Below are 20,412 nucleotides of genomic sequence, written 5' to 3'. Positions count from 1 at the left end.
AAAGTACAGAACGAACAGAGATAGGAGAAAGGAGATATGCTCTGTAGTGTATTTGCACTGCTCACTTCGCACTGGTGCGATTCTTTATCTTTTAACCCATTTTTTAACTTCACTGTTGTGATTTTTTATTTTTTAACCCATTTTTTAACTTCACTGGTGCGATTTTTTTTATTTTTTAACCCATTTTTTAACTTCTCCAAATTTAGTTTGGCTCTGTATTGTATTTTTGACGATGGCTGTTCATAATATCGGATCCTAATTAATGCATGTGCCCTTGACACGCTTGCAGAACATGTGGGGTATGTTTACATGTACATATACATATCATTTTTATTAAAGGTGCTATGACATTTCTTTGTTAAAATGAGTGTCAAAAGGCTCTATATTTGCATAGAATGATTGCTACTGCATATGCCCTGTATCTCCAGCTCTTTAAAACAGAAAATAAATTTTCAGGCCGGGATATCAATTTCATCCAATCAGAAGAGAGAACTCACGATACGAGATTAACAAGTGAAATTGATGAAAGAAATTGGCAAAATCCAAAATGGAATTCAAGCTGATAAATTCTCTTTGCTGGGCTCTCTCTCCTGATTGGCTGAGATTTATAACCTGGCTGAGAATTTATTTTCTGAGCTGGAGAAACTGGGAGACCGGTTACTGAACAAACACTATAGCAATGATTACTATCAGAATATAAAGCTTAAACTTTTTAACCAAAAAATATTATTTTAACCATAACTATAACTTTATTTCATTAGCCTTTACCGTGGTTAGTCCTGTTCATAACTTATAGCCCAATGCATGGTGAAATCAATTGACAAGAATTTAATCAGGTTATCAGTAAAACAGCAGATTATGACTTGCATTAATCAGGTTGACATTGGCGTGCATGTAAATGTACCCAGTACCGACCGTAGTAGTAAGGCATGGCTTTCATTTTGAGTTGCCAACTTGCCACCACATAATAACACATTGTCATTCTCAACCAAAGTGAATTACAGTATATGTCTGTTTCTGTTATTAACCAGTGTGACATGTCACTGTATTTATGTTTGTATGTATATTATAATGTATAACCCAATCAATGGATTCAGTGAATCTGATAACCAGCCAAAATATGCTAAAGATTTTCATCAATACCTGATTTCACCATAGCGTCTTTGTTTGATTATTTTATTAGACAAAAATGGAGAACAGTACAATTATAGTCAATACAATAGAAATGCAGTACAGTACAAGTACAGTTAAACACCCTGCCTAAAAAGGAACATGCCCTTTTATGGTATTTTTTTTACGTTGAAAGTCCTTGGTATTTAATTCATGGACACATTTATGATTAAGAAGGTCACATAAAAAGGTAAAATGAATGCTACAATTCAATTGCAATGTTCAACCTCCCTCTTAACATTATCGTGCACCATATTCTCGTTGCAGGTTCTGGAAGCCTCGGCTGAAGAGAGGGACGAGTCATTAGAGTTGTATAGAGCTGTAGAAGATGTGCCCTTTTGCCCTCCTGTTCAAGAGACTAACCCTGTGACAACGCCCAATTCATACTAGCACAGCGATGGTGGTTTTCCAGCTAAATGGGTGTGTACAAAACACGTGAAACATCCACATCACCTTTTGTGTGTATACACCTAGTTCAGACCACCATAATCTTCTGCTTGGTTGGTTGCCGCTTGGGCTCTCCACAAACCTCTGCGAAAGAGTTGAACTTTCCTCAACGTTTTTGCACCACATTTTTGCTGTCTTCGCCTCCTCCCACAGCGAGGTCGAAGTCCTAAGACATGCATGGAACCACACTTTCTCATGGTAACACACACTGTCTTCTCAGAGATCCCATGATTATGATTTTTCACTGTATTGCTTGCATTGATTCAATTGCTTTCTTAATCGTGGATGTTAATGTTAATTTGTTTTTTTATTTTTTTAATAAGAGACAATTTGTTATTGATTTTAATTTCATTTGTTATTATCTTCACATAATATTTTTTTATTACAGGGAATGAGTTGAATTATGAGACACGAAATGGTATGTCAGACATACATTCTAATGCGTGTCTGTAAGAAGATGATGTTTACATAAATTGTTTATAAATATTTCTGCTGCAACTCGGATTGTTAAAAAATAAGTACAGGGAAAATAAAATGAGTACAGGGATTCTTTTTTTCTTTGTTTTTTAATATCGAGCGCAATTATAAGTTGTAAGATTTTCAAAGGATATTTAATGTTTAATCTGAAAACATACAGATTCATACATAGAAATATACCATGCATAACGAGACTGCTATACCCTTTTACAAATAGATTACACTGTACACACATTACAATCCAAACACTCAGAGTTAATTTAACTTGAGTGTACAGATGGAACCAAATGGACCTGTGGGTCTAAGGGCCGATTCATACTCCACTTTTAGAGCCGAATTTATTTAGGTTCAACTCTGTCTAAACTACAATATGAAGTCATTCAGAGGTTCGGGGGGGGGGGGGGGGGGGGGGTTCCGCCATTAATTCGGCTGTTCAGTGCTGCCGAGAACCGAACCGTAATACATTTGGCTCTAAAAGTAGAGTATGCACCGGCCTTTACACTGCACCTTGCAAAAAAGTCTAGCAGTTAAGGTCTTTGCACACTGCTGCGTTTTTCGGGCCGAATATCGGAGTGAATTTCCGAGTGCGTGAATAAAAAAAATCAACCTCACATTATGTCAATCACGTTTGCACACTGCCGCCCGTTTTGTATTTATTTTCGGATCAGGGTTGATTTTTTCCCTAGCTTTCCGAGTCCCTAGCTCTCTCTCTCTTTCCTCTCTCTCCCTGGCCTACGGCTTCCGGATTTCCAAAACGAGACAAAACACGCTATGCAGTGTGCAACCACCTTTAGTCCTCAACCATTTCTGGATCAGGGCCCACTGGAAAATGTCAAAAGGGTTCACGGTCCACCCATCTGACCAGTGACCACCATATGTAACTTTGTAACGGATCATCGTGGACTCACTCATGTGCACAAACACAAAACTGGAGCCGGGGTGGAGTGTCATAGGCGTGTGTCTGGAGGTTTAGTGGTGTCTAAGTGTTGGACTATGGTGGCACCTGCTGGGTCTAGTCACACCCCCAGGAAGGCCACGGCCGTGTCCCTCTCCTCCATTAGCTCTCCATCAGCTGCTGTTAAAGTGGTCAGATGAGTGGGCCGTGTGCATTTTCTATTTCATTTTTTATGGTCAATCAATTGATTGTGTTCTGACTTGACTTTGATCAAAGGATCAATACTTATACATATTATAGTTCCTTATTATTGGTATCACCAAGAAAACGATTTTCAGAAAGATTACTATGATTTTATTTATCTATTAACGTTCTATAATCATATCTGTTTTGCCAGTTATTTGGGGGCTCACTTGCAATTTCCTCATGGCCCACCAGTGGTCTGGGTTGAGAACCTGTGGTCTTATGAAAGCGTTTAGATGTCGTGCCTATGGATTGGGAGGTAGGCCTTCTGGATTTCTGGGATGGAGACCTTGTTTCTGACGGCAAAGCTGCGGCTGACCTCCCTGAAGGTCTTGTTCTTGGTCTCCGGGAGGACGATGAAGATGTAGACCGCACACAGCGAGCACACGCCAACGAACACCAGGAATACGTAGGTCTTTAACACTTCCTAATACACATGACATAAAGGAAATTATGAATTGGTCATGTCAAATTGTTTTAGTTCAGAGAAACAAAAATCACATACTGTAGAAATGTAGCCCCCCCCCCAAAAAAAAATCTGTTCTGTAATTACTGTGATGTTTGCAACTGACTTGTTTTTTTATCCTTCACATTTAAACACCACATTTCTATTTTCAAAAGCTTATTAGAAAAGTTAAATCCAGTTAAAGCCCTAGTCATGTTAACTCGTTTGCCAATTAAATATGCCTTCTTTGGGTTTTCCCTGCCATAAATCTCCATAGACTTCCATGTAATTTATAGTGCACAGATCATGCATGCCCATGCACAGATCATGCACCATGTTTGTGCAGGCTGTTCACAGCTTTCAAACAAAAAAATCAGATTGGAAATCCGTTCAGGCATTCTTGAGAAAATAGCCATTGTTTTTCATGTTATGTAAGCAAAGATGGCTGCCCTGTATGAAAGATGGGGTTGTATGGAACATGCAAAATCGCGATTGAAATCATGTTTACTAGATTTAATGGGGTCCCAAAAAAAAAATGTGTTTTTTTTTCTAAGTAAGTCGATTTAAGTTGTTTGGCAGGGAAGTCCATAGTGAGATAGTTGATCTGAAAGTCGTTTGGCACTAAGTGAGTTAACAGTCATATTGATTGATGAACATTAATTTGACATTTGATCATGAGAATGAATACACACACACAGACCCAAGTCTCATGTAGGAAGCGTGTCTGAAGCCTGAGGGCCTATATTAAACATGCAACAGGAAGTCGGTATACCCTCTAACACATTGTTTCTCAAAATGTCAAGGTCTCCCCTTAACTCTTAACAGGTTCATTTGCACACTGTCAGAGTTACAGACTTGTATGGGTCAATTTAGACCCCCCCCCCCCCCCCCCCCCCCCCCCCTAAAGGAACCCACATAGTCCCTGGAATCCATTTTGAGAACCACTGCTCTTAACACACCTCAATGAATGGAAACACTTGGCCCACAGTAAAGTTGCATATCCACGACACAGTTCCACCAATCATGAAGGCAGCAGGTCGGTAGGATTGTTCAAACAGCTCGCCAGTTAAAATGAAAGAAGCCCCAGCTGGAAGAGAAAAGAAGAAATATGCGACAATAGTGTAGACTGGCTGGATAGAAAAACAATGAAAATAAGAGGAGAAATAAATCTTCTAGAGGCCCAGAACATTATAGACAAAACACTTTTACATTATCAATCATACTACAGACTACTGTTAGCATTATATAATTATATTCAACTGGCCCTGCCCTACAACTCCTCTGTTCTGATGAACTTTAATAGAATAGTGTGTAATGTATTGTATAAGAAAATACATTTATCATGGAGCGACTGTGGCTCAGGAGGTTGTAGGAGCAGGTTGTACTTATTATCCATGGGTCGGCGGTTTGAATCCCGGCTCCTCCTGTCCACATGTCGAAGTGTCCCTGGTACACTGAACCCCACATTGCCTCCAATGAGTCGGTCAGTGTTAGCTTGCCACCATTGGTGTGTGAATGTGGAAAGTGAGGAAGCTGGCGCTGACTGTTCGCTGCTTTACCTCCCAATTTATGAATGAATGAACCATTATAAAGCGCTTTGAGCACTTGGAAAAGCTCTATAAAAATTCATTAAAGACAGTGGATGAGGATGATTATCATTACCTGGGCCGAGACAGAAGCCAGCTATAACAAGCAGAATGGAGCCAAAACTGAGGTAGGGAATCCATGGCGCTCTGTGCTGTTGGAAACCCATTTAAAATGATTTAATGTAAGTCATAAGGCAAAATTAGGGAGACCCTTATTTCACTGAAATGTATATACTGCAGCAAGGGTAAGTATAGTGAAATAAATTGCCATCAAAAAACTTAATGGAGCAATTAGAGAGACCTTTCTAATGACTGTTTTGATTTTAGTTTTTACTGGGACTGGGAAAGTAATTTTTATGTGGTTTGTAGTGATGTCAACAATCGGAAAGAATTCCTAGAGTGAGTAGTGTAGCCTTATTTAAATATTTAACTAATCCTGTATATTGTGAATTGTGTAGCCATAAATGAACTTACTTGGATATTGAGGAACAATGTTAGAAGAGAGAGGCTTACAGCCATTCCAACATAACCAAAGATGAATAGGCGTCTTCTTCCAAAGCGTTCAATTGCATGTCCCTGGAGGAAGCAAGGGAGCAAACGCATTAGAAAATATGAATATGTTGTCACATGCATATGTTTAAAAAGTCTGTGGTGACCCCTTGCATTGGAATAGCCAACACTAGCACAAATCCCATTATTTCATCATCTCGATCTCCCCTTCTGTTTTACCTTGCATATCTTCCTCTGAGATCTGAATTGGCATCAAGCTGTTCTCAGGTTGCTTCACACAAGAACATAAGTGTTGATTTCAGGAAACCAATACGCTAAATATTACCGTATTGCTCTGTTCGTTTAGGGTTCCAACCCACAGCAGGTGTTAAATGGAAAAAGAGGGGGAAACGCTATGAGGTGAAACGCCACTAAACGTGGCAAAACTATTTGTAATATGAATATTTTTTATTCCAGAACTTGGGCAAGAGGTGTGCATAGTTGAGTCTCATAATGCTGAGAAGTAAAATAACTAGACAAACCTTCAAATGCAAATTCATTATTAACCTTCTTGATCTTTTACCACCATATTTCATCATGTCAGATTCTGGGCTGCATTTTGATTGAAGTACCAGCTCTTATGCCTTAACTTAAAGGCCTGTGCATACTGTCTCCGACCACCAAACCTTTCGTCGGAGAGTTCCGACTTTCCCACATGCAGCTTTCTGAACTCTAAAGCGCCTTTCAGATGGGGCGCGTTTGCCACGTCCTAGTAATTCATTTTCAGTGAGAGGCGGGTGATTATTTTGGACGTGCAGAGAAGTTGAGCAGAGAGGCGAGCTGGCATGGTCCCGTGAAATTCTCTCTCACGTGCTCGTTCGTGCATGCGCTCGTGGGTGGCAAGAGCAGGATTGTGGTCAGCTTTTCTTTTCCACGCTTGGTGGCTGGCACGTAGGAGGACAACATCCTCCAACGTCTGTAAGGCGCTTAAAGGGATATTTCACTTAAAAAATAATAATAATAAATAAACGTCTAATCTGGCTTTTATGAGCACCCTGAACAGTTTTTAATTTGCTTGATTCAATATTTAGATATTTTAAGTAAATGTTACCAGGCCCTCCTCCAGGGCTTCTCCCCATACACACCCATTGTAACTTCAAACTCCATTTCAACAATAATAGATTAATTAAAAACACCCATTATTTTTTCTGGTGACTCATACTACCCTCCTAATACGTGAGCAGGCCGTGCTTTTTTGATAACTTTTTTGTCATCATCTTTTATGTTATGTAATCTTTTCCATTTTCCCAAATAATTATTAAAAATAAATGAAAAAGGTTATTGAAAAAACATATCAAATATCTAAATATGAAATCAAGCAAATTAAAAACTGTTCATAAGAGCCTGATTAGACGATAAAATGACAAAACGTTTTTTTTTTCCAAAGTGAAATGTCCCTTTAATTCGGGGCAATGCCTTTCAGAAGATGCTAGTGACGTCATTTTGTAGTTGAACCAGACTTTTCCGACTTAAGGCATAAGAGCTGGTACCTGTACTTAAGACAATCAAAATAGAGCCCACTGAGTCATATTCAAATATACAACGTTCCATGGTCTTGTGTGGATTTGATGATAATACAGTGTATTGAGTCATTGCGGACTGAGACACACACACACACACACACACACACACACACACACACACACACACACACACACACACACACACACACTAGAATATACTTTAGATTAACAAATGGTATTTATAGTAAATAGTAACTTGCACACACAGAATGTAGCTCAATTAGTGTTTTATGAAATCTATACTCACTGTGAATATGGAAACAAGAACTTCAGTTCCTCCTAAGGTGAGCGTGATGTATGGGATTATATGATCCTCAATACCGGCTTCATCGAAGATCCCGTCAGTGTAATAAAACAGCTGTGATAAACCATGAACGAGAACAAAAAAGATGGCATGACATCACATTTATGAGATAGGAAGCATGTAATGATATTAGATGTGAAACAGGTTGCTAGGCAGCGACCACGTTTTTTCCGGTGAACCTGAGCGCAACGGTGGGGGCGTGGGAGTGTGGGGAACACACACCACTGATTAATTGCCGATGATGGAGAGGTTATAATATAGCTTTATGTATTGAGAGGCACTCTTGCCGATTTCGTAAGAGACTCGTCGCCAATTGCAAGATATTTAAAAGTTATTTGGGGGATAAATAGGCAGTGGTGTAAAGTAACCAAGTACGTTTACTTTTGACTTAATTTTAAATATTTTTACTTTCATAAGAGCACTTTATCCATTTATACGTTGGCTGTTAGCAGATCTACAAGCTCACTGCAAGCTTGTAAATCTGCAATCTTTTTACTTAAAAAGATATATCTTGTTTTCAGACGGGTGCTTCGCGGCCAAATACATATCAATTTGGGGGTCCTCGGCATGAAAAAGATTGAGAACTTGACTTACAGCAGTGGTTCTCAAAGTGGATTCCAGGGACTCTGTGGGTTCCTTTAGGGTGGTCTAAATTGACCCATACAAGTCTGTAACTCTGACAGTATATATAGTAAATGGAACCAAATGGACCGTAACATGTCCATTTGGTTCAATTCGTATACTGTCAGAGTTAAGGGAAGACCTTGAAATTTGAAAGTTTGAGAAGTTGACGTACAGCATTGAAACCACAGAGCTGGTAGCAGGCCATGGTGACGACGACGGTGATGATCTGCCAGCGGACCGCCGGGTTCCTGATCAGAGCCAGAGCAGAGATGGCCCGCGTGTTGTTCTGAGCCCGGCACTCTGCCCACACCTCCTCCATCTCCTGGGACACGTCCTGCTTGCCCAGGAACCTCCTGAACGCTGGTACCGACACATCACAATGTCAGGCTTTCAATATTTGTGACAAATCTTTGACAAAATGACATGCACAATGCATTACAAAGACAACATACACACAAAAACACAGAAGAAAAACACAAGACAGAAACCACAAGCCAACAACCAACACTTTTTTTCCAGCATTTGTAAAAAAAAAAGTGATAGTCATGTATACTCCTAAAATGCAGTTAGACTGTACACATTCTCACACCCTAGGTGGGGCTGGTGAAAGGGCCTTTCTGTGTGGAGTTTGCATGTTCTCCCCGTGTTGCCTAGGGTAGATATCCCTCACAAAAAACATGCAGTAATCCTGGTCTCTATAATGCCTCCCCCTGGCCAGCCGGGGCACCTGATGGAGGTGAAAGGAACTGGTTGGAATAACGGGTTCCTTCCACGCACTGCGTCCAACCGGGGAATCTCCCCCTGTCAGGTGATAAGAAGCGCCTGCTCACTCCTCATGCACTGAAGGAAGCATGAGCTCAGTTCGGGGCTCTCCCCAGGTTGGCAGAGGGAGCGCAGTGCCCAGGATTACAGCTTTGGCAATTGGCACTGGGTGAAAAATGGGTTACAAAATTGTGGGATAAAAACTGTACACATTATCATATATTTGTCACTCCCATGCAAATTACTCTTTCCATTTTTCTTTTTAAAACCTTGCAATTGATGACCAGTGTCTAACAAAATCAGCAACATCACAATGTCAAGCTTGAAGTGGTGGAAAAAGTGCAATGTAGAAACTGTTACAAGTCCGGTAATCAAAAGTGTTGATATCAAAATATAAGTACTCATTATGCAGAAGCTTTCAAAATTTCAAAAATGTATAAAGATCTTTTGAAAATAGCTGATCTATAAGCTGTATAAAGATCTTTTGAAAATAGCCGATCTACAAGCTGAAATCACTACAACTATTTAAAGAAATATTGTATACTAACAATGCTGTGTTCAAGACCCTGTTTAGGGTGTGTACAGACATACTCATTATTATGACATTACATGCACGTCTTATAGACCAACCTTGTTTACACGTCACATAAAAATCTGCGTGTAAACAACACCGAAGACGCCATTATATGCGTTGAGCAATAACATTTTAACTTATAATGTGTACTCAATGCGTTTTGCACTTGGGATTGTACCTCTTTCTGCACCAACGTCATCATTCTTCTCTATCAGCAGATAGCGTGGGCTCTCTGGCAGATGTGGAAGCACACACAGCTGTAGCACTGAAGGAAGTGCAATAAAAGCAAACAGGAAGTTCCACCTGGATTCCTATTGCATTAGACAAGTGTGAAGAAAAGAAAAAACATACACAACTTAAATATAAAAATTAGTATTTATATTTTGACTAATTTACATTGTTTTTTATATGTATGCCTCAAAAAGGTTGACAATAATGCAAACAATTTACCAACCTGTGAAAATGTACCAAACTCAATACATGATTACCTCTCTCGACACTGACCTGACCAAACAGCTGAGGAAGCCCCAACACCTGTCCAACAAATATACCAGAGTTAACCAAGATGGCGTTCATCTGGCAAATTGATCCTCTAATGTGGACTGGGGAAATCTCTGCCAGGTACATGGACACGGAATTCAGAGAAATACCTAGAAAAACAAAATCACACAAGTCATGCTTAGAAATTACAAAGGCATAAATGTATATATGTTTTTGGTTGTGATTATTGAAGAAACATCATCATACACGTTTTAGAAGCTTGTCCTATAATTTGCTAATTAAGCCACCTCTTGGGAAATCTGAACAAGTTTTCAATAATAAATGTGTTGCTTCTGAGAAATTGATACCAAAGTTACCAAACTATGGTTGTAATTTGTTCAATCTGGTAACTCATGATGATTACTTTTTACCTTTATTTATACAGGTAGAATCCCACTGAGATACAAAATCGTTTTTGGAAGGGAGCCCTGTCCAAAAAAAAGCACTCACCCGCGTTCACTCCAGTGATGATGCGCCCAAAGATGATCATCTCAAATGAGTCGGCCTTCTCCCCCAGCGACATCAACAGACAGCCAGTCAGTGCAAAGCTGTTGTTCAAAAGCAAGGTGCCTTTCCTAATGTGAAGCATGATAAGGAAACTACTTAGAAGACATGGCTAGAGAGAATACAACAACCAGGCATACATGTATGCCAGCAGTGTAATGAGAGGTAATCTGGGGATATTATTCCAGTCTTGATTAAAATCCTTGATCCATTCTTTATTTTCTAACTCAGCATTTTGTATATCATTTGAATACTGTTATTGATCCATCACAAAGTCATGGTTGATGTAGTTACAGTTTGTCATATAGACATACACTGTTTATTTGCAGACACGGATAACAAATGAAATGCTGTCAAAAGACAGTTTCTAAAATAATATTGCAAAAAGCAAGATTAGCGGTTGTGATGAGTTGTGAGTTTGTTATGTACATAGGATATTTTCTATTTAGCATGAATATAACATAGGGCTTAAGTGGTTACCATACCTCCCAAAGTACTTGACGAGTACTGTGGAAAGAATTGCTCCACATGCACCGCCGATTGAAAATATTGCGACAGTGATGGACCAAATGAAAGTACTTGTTTCTTCTCCAATGGCTTCATCATATCTCTCCAACCATGTCCTGTTACAGAACTCCATTACAAACTAGAGAGAGAGAGGGTGAGAGGGGGGTATGAGGGATCCATTCATTATCCATTTTACATGCTCCAGTTTACCAATTCTCTGCTGTTTGTTACATAAGAGCTGAGAGTTCTGTCTACAATATTTACCTTTTTATCGTGCATACATTTCATAGTAGCCTACAATGCATTATAAGCATAAGTAACCATTATAGATTATGTGATCGTCGGGTAAATATGAAGCATCAAAGGACTGATTGCTTTTGTGAACACTTACTCTCTCATGACAAGATTTCTATTAAAGGACAACTTTGTTTTTTTACAACAAGGGTTAATATTTTAGATAGTCATTAGAGAAAAGAAAAGATGAGTGTTGGGGACATGCATGCAAGTGGCTAAATATGTATTTTTAGACACAATAGGCCCATTCCCAAGATGCACCGCAATGTTTCATGGGCAGATGTGCCTGCCCATGGTGTGGTGTAAATGGTAACAAAGAAATTGCCGGCTTATTGTGTCTAAAAATACATATACATAAATCGCTAAAACAATAGAAAGCAGTAAATGAAAACATTTTAACACTCATCTTTTCTTTTCTCTAATTACAATCTAAAATATGAACCCTTGTTGTAAAAAAAAAAAAGTTGTCCTTTAAAGCTTTTCACCGTAGTCCTGTATTATGGGGAGTGAGTCTGATGGCTTTATTTACATCTGCCCCTCAGTATTTATAAAATATTTAACCTTGTAGTGTTTACTTATGGTTCAGAACTGGGGATTATTTTGTGGTTGACTCACAGGAGCAGCAGCGTTGACCACAGAGAGGTTATATCCATAGAGAAAAGATGAGCCCAGAGCACTGAAGAACGCTGCACTCACCAGACACAGTGTGAGGCGTTGCTGTGGGACCAAAATGCATGTTAGGTTGCGTATACACTGATTTGACACACATTACACACTCTCTGTCTCTGTCTCTGTCTCTGTCTCTGTCTCTCTCTCTCGCTCTCTCTCAGTCTCTCTCTCTCTCTCTCTCTCTCTCTCTCTCTCAGGTGCAAGAGAAGCCAAGGCAATTGGTTCACGTTGAACTGATTTTCTATATCTGTAGACCATTTTACATAAACGTTTCAGATGTGACCTTAACATGCCATTTCCTTGTGATACATGTGACTCTTGCTGATTATCTGATATCTTTGAACCACTTTTACAGTATACTTGCTATTTCCCGTAATTTTATAAAATGGATAATAATAATAATATATCTGGCTGTTTTAGTATGTTACAGTCGAAATCTAATAATATTCTAAGTTAAAAACACATATTTACATGGCTAAACACAACAATGTTTACAAACATGATTATAATCAGTGCTACTTACTGTTACACATATTACGTTCAATCACAGTGATTTCCTGTAGGCCAGCCGGGGTCTTTCTTATGGATTGTGTATATCAATAGCATTTTTAAGAAAAATCTGATAAAAAAAGCTTTTCCACTAACTGGATTTATACACATTTTATTTGAACGTCTCTTTTTTAATGGTTTCTTCGGTATTCGTTTTGAAATTTGATAAACCAAGTAATTATGCTTTGTTTTATTATCAGCTGTAAAGGCATGTGGTCTGTTTGCATACCTTTTCAACAGGATGGAATTTACTGGAGGAGCCATAATGGTGCTGGGAGCCCAGTGGCGTTCGCTGTGTGCAAGCTGGTGCGAAGCACGGTGCCTCTGAAGAAGAGGACCAGTGATGGATCTCCCACTGCAGCAGACTCTCAAGTTCTCCAGATACCAGGTGAGTAGAAAGCCTTCTGAGCTGACAAGAGAAGACCAGATGCTATTAGACTACTAAGATATCCCCCCCCATCAGAGAACGATAACTAAATCAGAAGGCATGCACAAGCACTGGAAATGTATAACAGAAATCTCAGTTACATTTGAACAAATACAGAGATACTATCTCAATCCCCTGTGAGAAAGTAACAAAGCTCAATCAAAAAGCCATCATTTCAACTCTGTCATATCAAATGTTGACTCTTAGTATTTAGGTATAGTTATTTGTTGTAATACAGTATATAACATCACTCAGATATGAGATGGTCCATCAACCTTTCCTGGTTCCTCTTCTAGGGAGTCATCAGTTATCTGACTGTCGTCTGTGCTGTCCATTAGCCGCCTCTCTTGTCCGTCCATTCTTAGTTTTCAGTCTGCTGCAATGAGAGAGAAACCTGTTTCAGATGTACTAGTGATAATATAGTGATAAGATATGACTGTAGGGACAATATTCCTTTTCCCTTCATAACTTCTATTAATGTTGCCATCTATTACGGTAATTTCATTTTAAGGCAGTAAGCTAAGGGTACAAAAGTGGGCAAGGGTTATTTGTAGCTCAAAGTATTTTCCAAAAATGTCATTTAATTCTCGCTTAAATAACGTTGCCTCTTGGGCCTATAGCTCCATCCATGGATGTTAAAATGCTCAATTACATACGGTATATAATTTAAAAACAAACTATTTGGTATATTCAAAATACAGAAAATGAATAGTCACAAATATAGGATAATTCACAATCAAAATCCTACCTTTTATCTTATTCCGTGTTCAAATCTCAATGGGCAAAAGTGGAGAAAAATTTGAGCAGATCTAAGTAAACTGTGGAGTCTTCTACAGCAGAGGTACATTGATGCTCTGGGCTGTGATTCCTCGATCCTTCATGGTTCAGAAACCTTATTTCCCATGTTCTGAAGCTCACAAGCGTGACAACACGCAGTAATTCCAAGGCATGCGGTTAAAGATAATGTCATGGTTTTCAAACATCTTGACCTATATGTTAGTTATCATCTATCTTACAGACAATATAGGTCTACCCATTACATCTCCTCATGGATCATATACCTACAACATATTATATTTTAATTGTAACTCCACTTGAATGTTGTTCTATTATCTATAGGCACTGCAATGGACTGGTGTGATCAGATCTTTATCGGTGTAGTTGTTGTTTTCTCTGAAGCTTCACTAATGCTTGTCCTTCCCATGTGTGCCCTCGAATGCTGCTGCCAACTGGACTGACAGTTTCACCAGGAGACTGCAACGTTTGTGGGAGATCAAATTATGTTCTGCAGTTCCCCTCCCCACCCAACAGGTGCCCTGATCAATTAGAGCAGTGGTTCTCAACCTTTTCAGGCCGCGACCCCCAAAATAATCATATTTTAACTGGGGACCCCCCCACCCTGACGACCACTAAGAGTTGAGGCATTACATTTTATATGACACAGTTCTATTGTGAAAATAGCCGATCTACATGCTCACAACGCCTCGCAACGCGAGGCGTTGTGAGCATGTAGATCGGCTATTTTCACAATGTCTGCCTCTAATATTTGACAATTTGGCCAATGTTTAATTTGTCATTTTAGAGGTATTAAAAAGTCCTTAAATTGTCACTTTAGAAATGTGCAGATACCCTCTATAAACTTAAACTTTATGTTGGTTTGTTTACTGTTAAGTGAGAAAACAATGTTGCACATCAACTGGTGACCCCTCAAAATAATTTGGGGACCCCCCTGGGGGTCCCGACCCACAGGTTGAGAACCACTGAATTAGAGGCACCGCAACCAGGAAGAAAAACCAGGCCTCTGCAGTGATGGACACGTCATTTATCTCTGTCATCCAGAAGTACCATGAAAAGTTTATCTATTTCAGTTCTCTCATTTATTTTTGATTGATTGAATATTTTATTAACTGTTTGCAATTACTGCAGTACAGTGGTACGATTATAAAATGATGCTAAAAGGGCTTGTTTCCATTGTGGTCCTGCTGTGTATTCAATTTTCCATTTGGCATTTTTTTTGCTTCATTTAAATATGAAATGTAGAGAGACAGGAAACCGAGTGCAGAGAGAGATGGGGAACGCGTTATTTGGGAGACATGTTGGGAGTTGGATCCAGTCCTCATGACTCACAGGAGCATGGTCAGTGACCTCAGCAGGCACCACAGTGCATTAACATCTTTAAATTGGTTTTGGAATACGTTTTTATCCATTGCACGCACGCACGCACGCACGCACGCACGCGCAGGCACGCACACACACACACACACACACACACACACACACACACACACACACACACACACACACACACACACACACACACACACACACACACACACACACACACACACACACACACACACACACACACTATGCAGTGGAGCCATCTAGAGGTGAAGTTAAGAAGGTTTCATGGGCCCTTGTCTGACCCAGGCCAGTCTGGGAACCCTTCAGTAAATTCCTTTGAATTTGCTGGCTGCTGAATCTGTCTTGAGAGATTAGACCCAGGCTGACAGGTACTGTCAAAGATGCCACAATGTATTGTTTGCTCCACTGTTGACCCAGTATTCCAAGCAAAAGAGAACATACAGGTACATACAGGTATATTTCACTAATTTGCAGTTTTATTCTAACTAGCCCTTACCCGTTCAAAGATATGAGCTCCGAAATGATGTGCAGTGTGTGGGTTATGGGATGTGTGTATATGAGGGATGGAAAGTAACTTTAACTGGTGTTTGCATGATAATATGTAGGAGCATCAATGTAAGAAATACCCGTTTCGTTTAATGGCTACAGCCTCCACTGAGGAGAAACGCTGTTTCAGACAGACAGACAGACAGACAGACACTCAGACATTCGGAAAATTATATGTTTGATAACAAATCAACAGACATAATTAATCACTGATGGAAATCCAAACAAAATAGCTCCACCACCAAAGATAAAAGTTTAGTAAGCAAATAGTTCTATATGTTGATGTGAAATAGCATATTTTATGTATGTGAATATGACATTATTAAACCTATAGGCCTAGTTCAAACAAATGTAACTTGAATAGAAGGCATGTGCAACTGCTACATTGGTGAATACATGAATAAGTGGTACATATTGCAAACAAAAAACAATGCTGTATAGGGTCTCCATGAGTTTTTAGACATTTGTGTGCAGTGATCACCACCCAGTGGTAAAAAGAAAAAAGTTTTGTTTTAGACCAGACCACTGGTCCACACAGTGCAAGCATGTCTTGCTGTTTGCTTTATCTTCTAGACTTCTACAGAGATGGGTGGGGTCCGATTTGACCATGCGGTGACTATTCAGAGAGCATTTATCATTTGCAGGAAAGCCAATGTGTAGCGAGACATTGCTACCGGCCATCTCTGTGGCCTTCTTGGGGTTCCTCCGACACAGGGACACAGTCAAGTATGTTCAAAGTCAAACACATTTATTGTAACAATGTGGAGAGTGGGCAAGATGTTACAAGCCAGAGCAGATGGACAGGTTAACATTAACAACAGACGCTCTCTTGAGTGTGTGGGGATGGATGACGCACCGATGCACAACAGCTCACACACCCAGCTCAGAGTCCGGTTAGTTTGGATTCATGCCAAGTGGGACTGCTTAAATCAGGAATCACACCCACAACACACAATTACATTAATGTGAAAATATTGTCCTCTTGTCATTGTACTTCATTTGAGAACCCCAGCTGTATTTTTTCATCTTGTGGTATTTGATTGGGTGAAAGATAAACTTTCTATTCTAATTATATTACTGTAAGTGCAATCAACACTATTCAGTCCAGGTCTGAGCTACACCTAGCAGTTATTTTATAAAATAGTGGAAAGATCAGTAGCCTAACACCTGTAAATCCATTGTTACAGTATATTCACTAGAAAGTAGATGCACTGTATACTCATACTAATTGTAATTTATATTCATTAATATGTTAACTGGTGACATACTGTAAATACACTGTTACAATTTAAGTATTTAGCAGACACTCTTAATCCAGAGCGACAAGGTAATACATCAGTACATCAACGTCAATACATGAAATTGTCACGATGTGCGAAGGCAGGCGGTTTAGGACCCAAATGCAGACAGGCAGGCGGAGGCAGTAAGTTCAAGTGCAACAGTGTTTATTTCGAAAACTCGCAGGAATCAGGAACAACAGAACACTGGTGACATACAACAATGATCTGACAAAGAACTGAACAAACAGGGGAGTATAAATACACAAGACTAACTAGACACAGGTGAAATCAAACATACAATCAACACAGGGATTGGCTGGGGCACAACAAGACACAGGAGGAGAACATAACTAATCAACAGTAGGTAAGTCAGGAAAGCAACTACAGGGGCAGAACAGGAAACACAGGGTACCAAACTACAAAATAAAATACAAAACCAAAATGCAAAACAGAGAAAAGGAATACAAGACTAAATACAGAAAGGCAACAAGGCCTAAAGTCCAAAACTCAAATACAAGGGCATCGCCTCAAACTTCAAAACTAATAAAGTCCAGACTGACAAGAAGAAGTGAATATAAAGTACAGCGTGTGTAGTAAGAACTGATGCTCAATATCAAAGATGCTTCACAGCTTAGACAAGAGGGCTCTGAACAAGTCACTAAGGAGCAACCAAAGCTTTCAGTCTTTGAGTGTCAGCTGTACATTCAAGTCTTGCAGAGTGCAGTGAATGTGAGGACTGAATGTGATAATGTGGCATGGCTCCCAGGGACTGCGAGGAGCGGACTGAGTCTTTGCATGTACAGTACAGTGTATGATCAGACTGAAAAAGCGTCTGTGTGGCAAGGCTCCACGTGGCCACAAAGGTCCGCGAGGAGCGAACTGTGACAGAAATGGAAAGAAATAGTAGGCAAATCTAAGAAAACAGGTAGAGTTAGAATGTGAGTCTGCAGTTCTAAGTGCAACTGGGAGTTTATTCCACATGTTATGCATGTATGTTAAAATTCGGATACAGTGCAGAATTGTCTAAATATATATTTTTTGTTTGTTTTACATTTATAATATTTCTGTTTTTGCTCTTGGCCTTGACTCTGACCTGTCCATGTGTGTCACTGTTTTGCAGCCAGGGATCAATATGTCCAAACGCGTTTTGATTAAATTTACACACCATTGTAATGTTCTTATCTTGATCCTAAGACCCAATTACTGAATGTCAAGTCTCCAGGTTTTCTTCAGAATATGTATGACACTTAATTATTTACTACAACACTATGGCATATTAGGAGTCCAACTAGCAGTGGTTCTCAAATGTTTTATTTGCAAGGACCCCTTTAACTCCGAGGGCCCTATTATGATCCAGGTCTTATGCCTTATGCCTTAACTTATTTACCTTTTTTTCACTATTTTGAAAAACATTTTTAAATACTTCAAATGCTGATCTACATCTGCACGTTGTGAACTTGCAGATCAGCTATTTGAAATATTTAAAAAACAAAAACAAAATAGTAAAAAAAGGCAAAGAAGTTAAGGCATAAGGCATAAGACCTGGATCATAATAGGGCCCTTAAGAGTGAACACATTTGGTTCTAACTGAACACTGCAGTTACAGACCTGTTATGGTCATTCAAGGCTAGCTCTTTGTGTTTCTGGTAATATTATTGTCCACTCATTTTGTATGTCCGTGGCAAAACAAATATTAAATTGACAAAAATGTCCACCACAAGCCAGCGTGGCGATGACCTCTGTTTGCTGCTATAACACCTGGGGATTAATAACAGTTTATCTTGTTATATTATATTGGGGACTAGTGGCTGGAAGCCTCGTGAAAAGATGCATTGAGTCCTGAGGGTGGAAGAATACTGTCTATGGAGCAACATGTGAAATGTTAGCATATTGTGACAACAAAGAAGACAACGTCAAATAGTGTCCGCAACAAAAACAGGAACGCCCAGCTCCAACGCTAGGTTGAGAAACCCCAGTGAGGATTATGCTGCCTCAACTTCAACAAATATTGCTACTCCAGGTGTAGCAAAAGTTACACGCTCAAGGCTATTTACAATAGAAGGAAACAGAAGACATTTATAAAGTAGAGTGTAGACTAACATCTTAAATAGAATAAAACAAATTTAAAAGGTTAGAAAAGTGGCAGTGTTGAACTGGAAGCTTGCTGCATGGTTTGAACCCTGATCCAAGGTGAGAATCTGGGTGATAGACATACTGTAGGTGAGTCCCTCTACACTCCTGTACTTTGGAAAATACTTTACATATGTGTCTTAAACTTAGTGTTTAAGTCAATGCTTCTCAAAGTGGATTCCAGGGACCACCTCAGAGTTAGTTGAGGAGGGGGTTCCAAATGGACCCTTACAGGTCTGTAACTCTGAGAGTATATACAAATGGAATCAAGCAAGAGTGTACAAATTGACCCTTATGGGACCATTTGGTTACATTTACTGTACATATTTTAACACACTCTCAGAGTTATGGGAGTCCTTGAAATAAAGAAAGTTTGAGAGAACACTGGTAGGTTATTTATACGCATGGGCGACTCATTGCCATTTCTGTGAGAAAGGCAAGCATGTATAGGGTTAGATGTAAGAGTATGGGTGGAAGATATATCCTGATTCTTAAAGGTATAAACAATAAAAGACTGAAAATATTCCATTAATAAGTCATACATTAATATTACTTAATAACAACCTTATATGCTTGACGGGTCCCCCCAGGGGTCTAATTAGTCCACTCCTTTTAGCTCTAAATCTCCTGACTGAAAATAGCAGATCTACAAGCTCACTATGCCTTGCATTGAGAGGTGTAGCTTGTAGAGCTGCCATCTTCACTGAATGTTTGCCCCAAATATGCTAAGGTTCATCATGCGGTTAATAGCCTGCAATCATTATTAAGCAGTATTTGTTCATATTGATGAAATTGATAAAACATAATAGAGATCATTTTTTGCAATAAGGCCTACGGATTCATTCATGTGTAATTATTTGCATTTTACTACTGTTGAAGGTGCATCTGAACTGCTAGTCTATAGGCTACTGTTATGCAGTTTAGTTTATGTTTTTGTAGGTCAAATCTCAGATACTGTAAATGTAATGAAGTAGAGTTGCATAATAAAATGGACATAGAGTGTTTGTAACTGTAATAGTGGTCTGTCTCCCCATCTCTCCAATACATTTTCAGATTACAAATTTCAGATAATTGTAATGTATGAGTTCTCTCTACTGATTGGATGAATTTCATAACTGAAAATACTTTTTTTCTTTTTTCTTTTTACTAAAGATCTGGAGAGACTAGGGCCCTGGCTTTACAGAACAAACACTCTATCAATGATTAACATACACTTACCATA

At 39.3% G+C, this 20,412-nt stretch overlaps 1 protein-coding gene across 1 annotated transcript; it reads right to left on the bottom strand.

The window, feature by feature from the left end:
* Nucleotides 1-3,464: 3,464 nt before the first annotated feature.
* LOC308287530 (solute carrier family 2, facilitated glucose transporter member 9-like) lies at nt 3,465-13,448 on the bottom strand (the record flags this gene model as incomplete). Its single annotated transcript, XM_080728738.1, has 12 exons — nt 3,465-3,659; nt 4,637-4,764; nt 5,340-5,415; nt 5,777-5,839; nt 7,583-7,693; nt 8,436-8,623; nt 9,778-9,910; nt 10,104-10,249; nt 10,590-10,755; nt 12,060-12,161; nt 12,892-13,071; nt 13,365-13,448. The coding sequence occupies 12 exons, from the start codon at nt 13,446-13,448 to the stop codon at nt 3,465-3,467; spliced, it is 1,572 nt and encodes a 523-aa protein (XP_080584864.1).
* Nucleotides 13,449-20,412: the final 6,964 nt, after the last annotated feature.

The sequence above is a fragment of the Nannobrachium achirus genome, assembly GCF_963921795.1.
Source record: "Nannobrachium achirus genome assembly, chromosome: 1".
In the NCBI taxonomy this organism is placed as follows: Eukaryota; Metazoa; Chordata; class Actinopteri; order Myctophiformes; family Myctophidae; genus Nannobrachium; species Nannobrachium achirus.
Note: the sequence above shows the minus strand (reverse complement) of the source record. Positions and strands in the feature narration are given on the sequence as shown.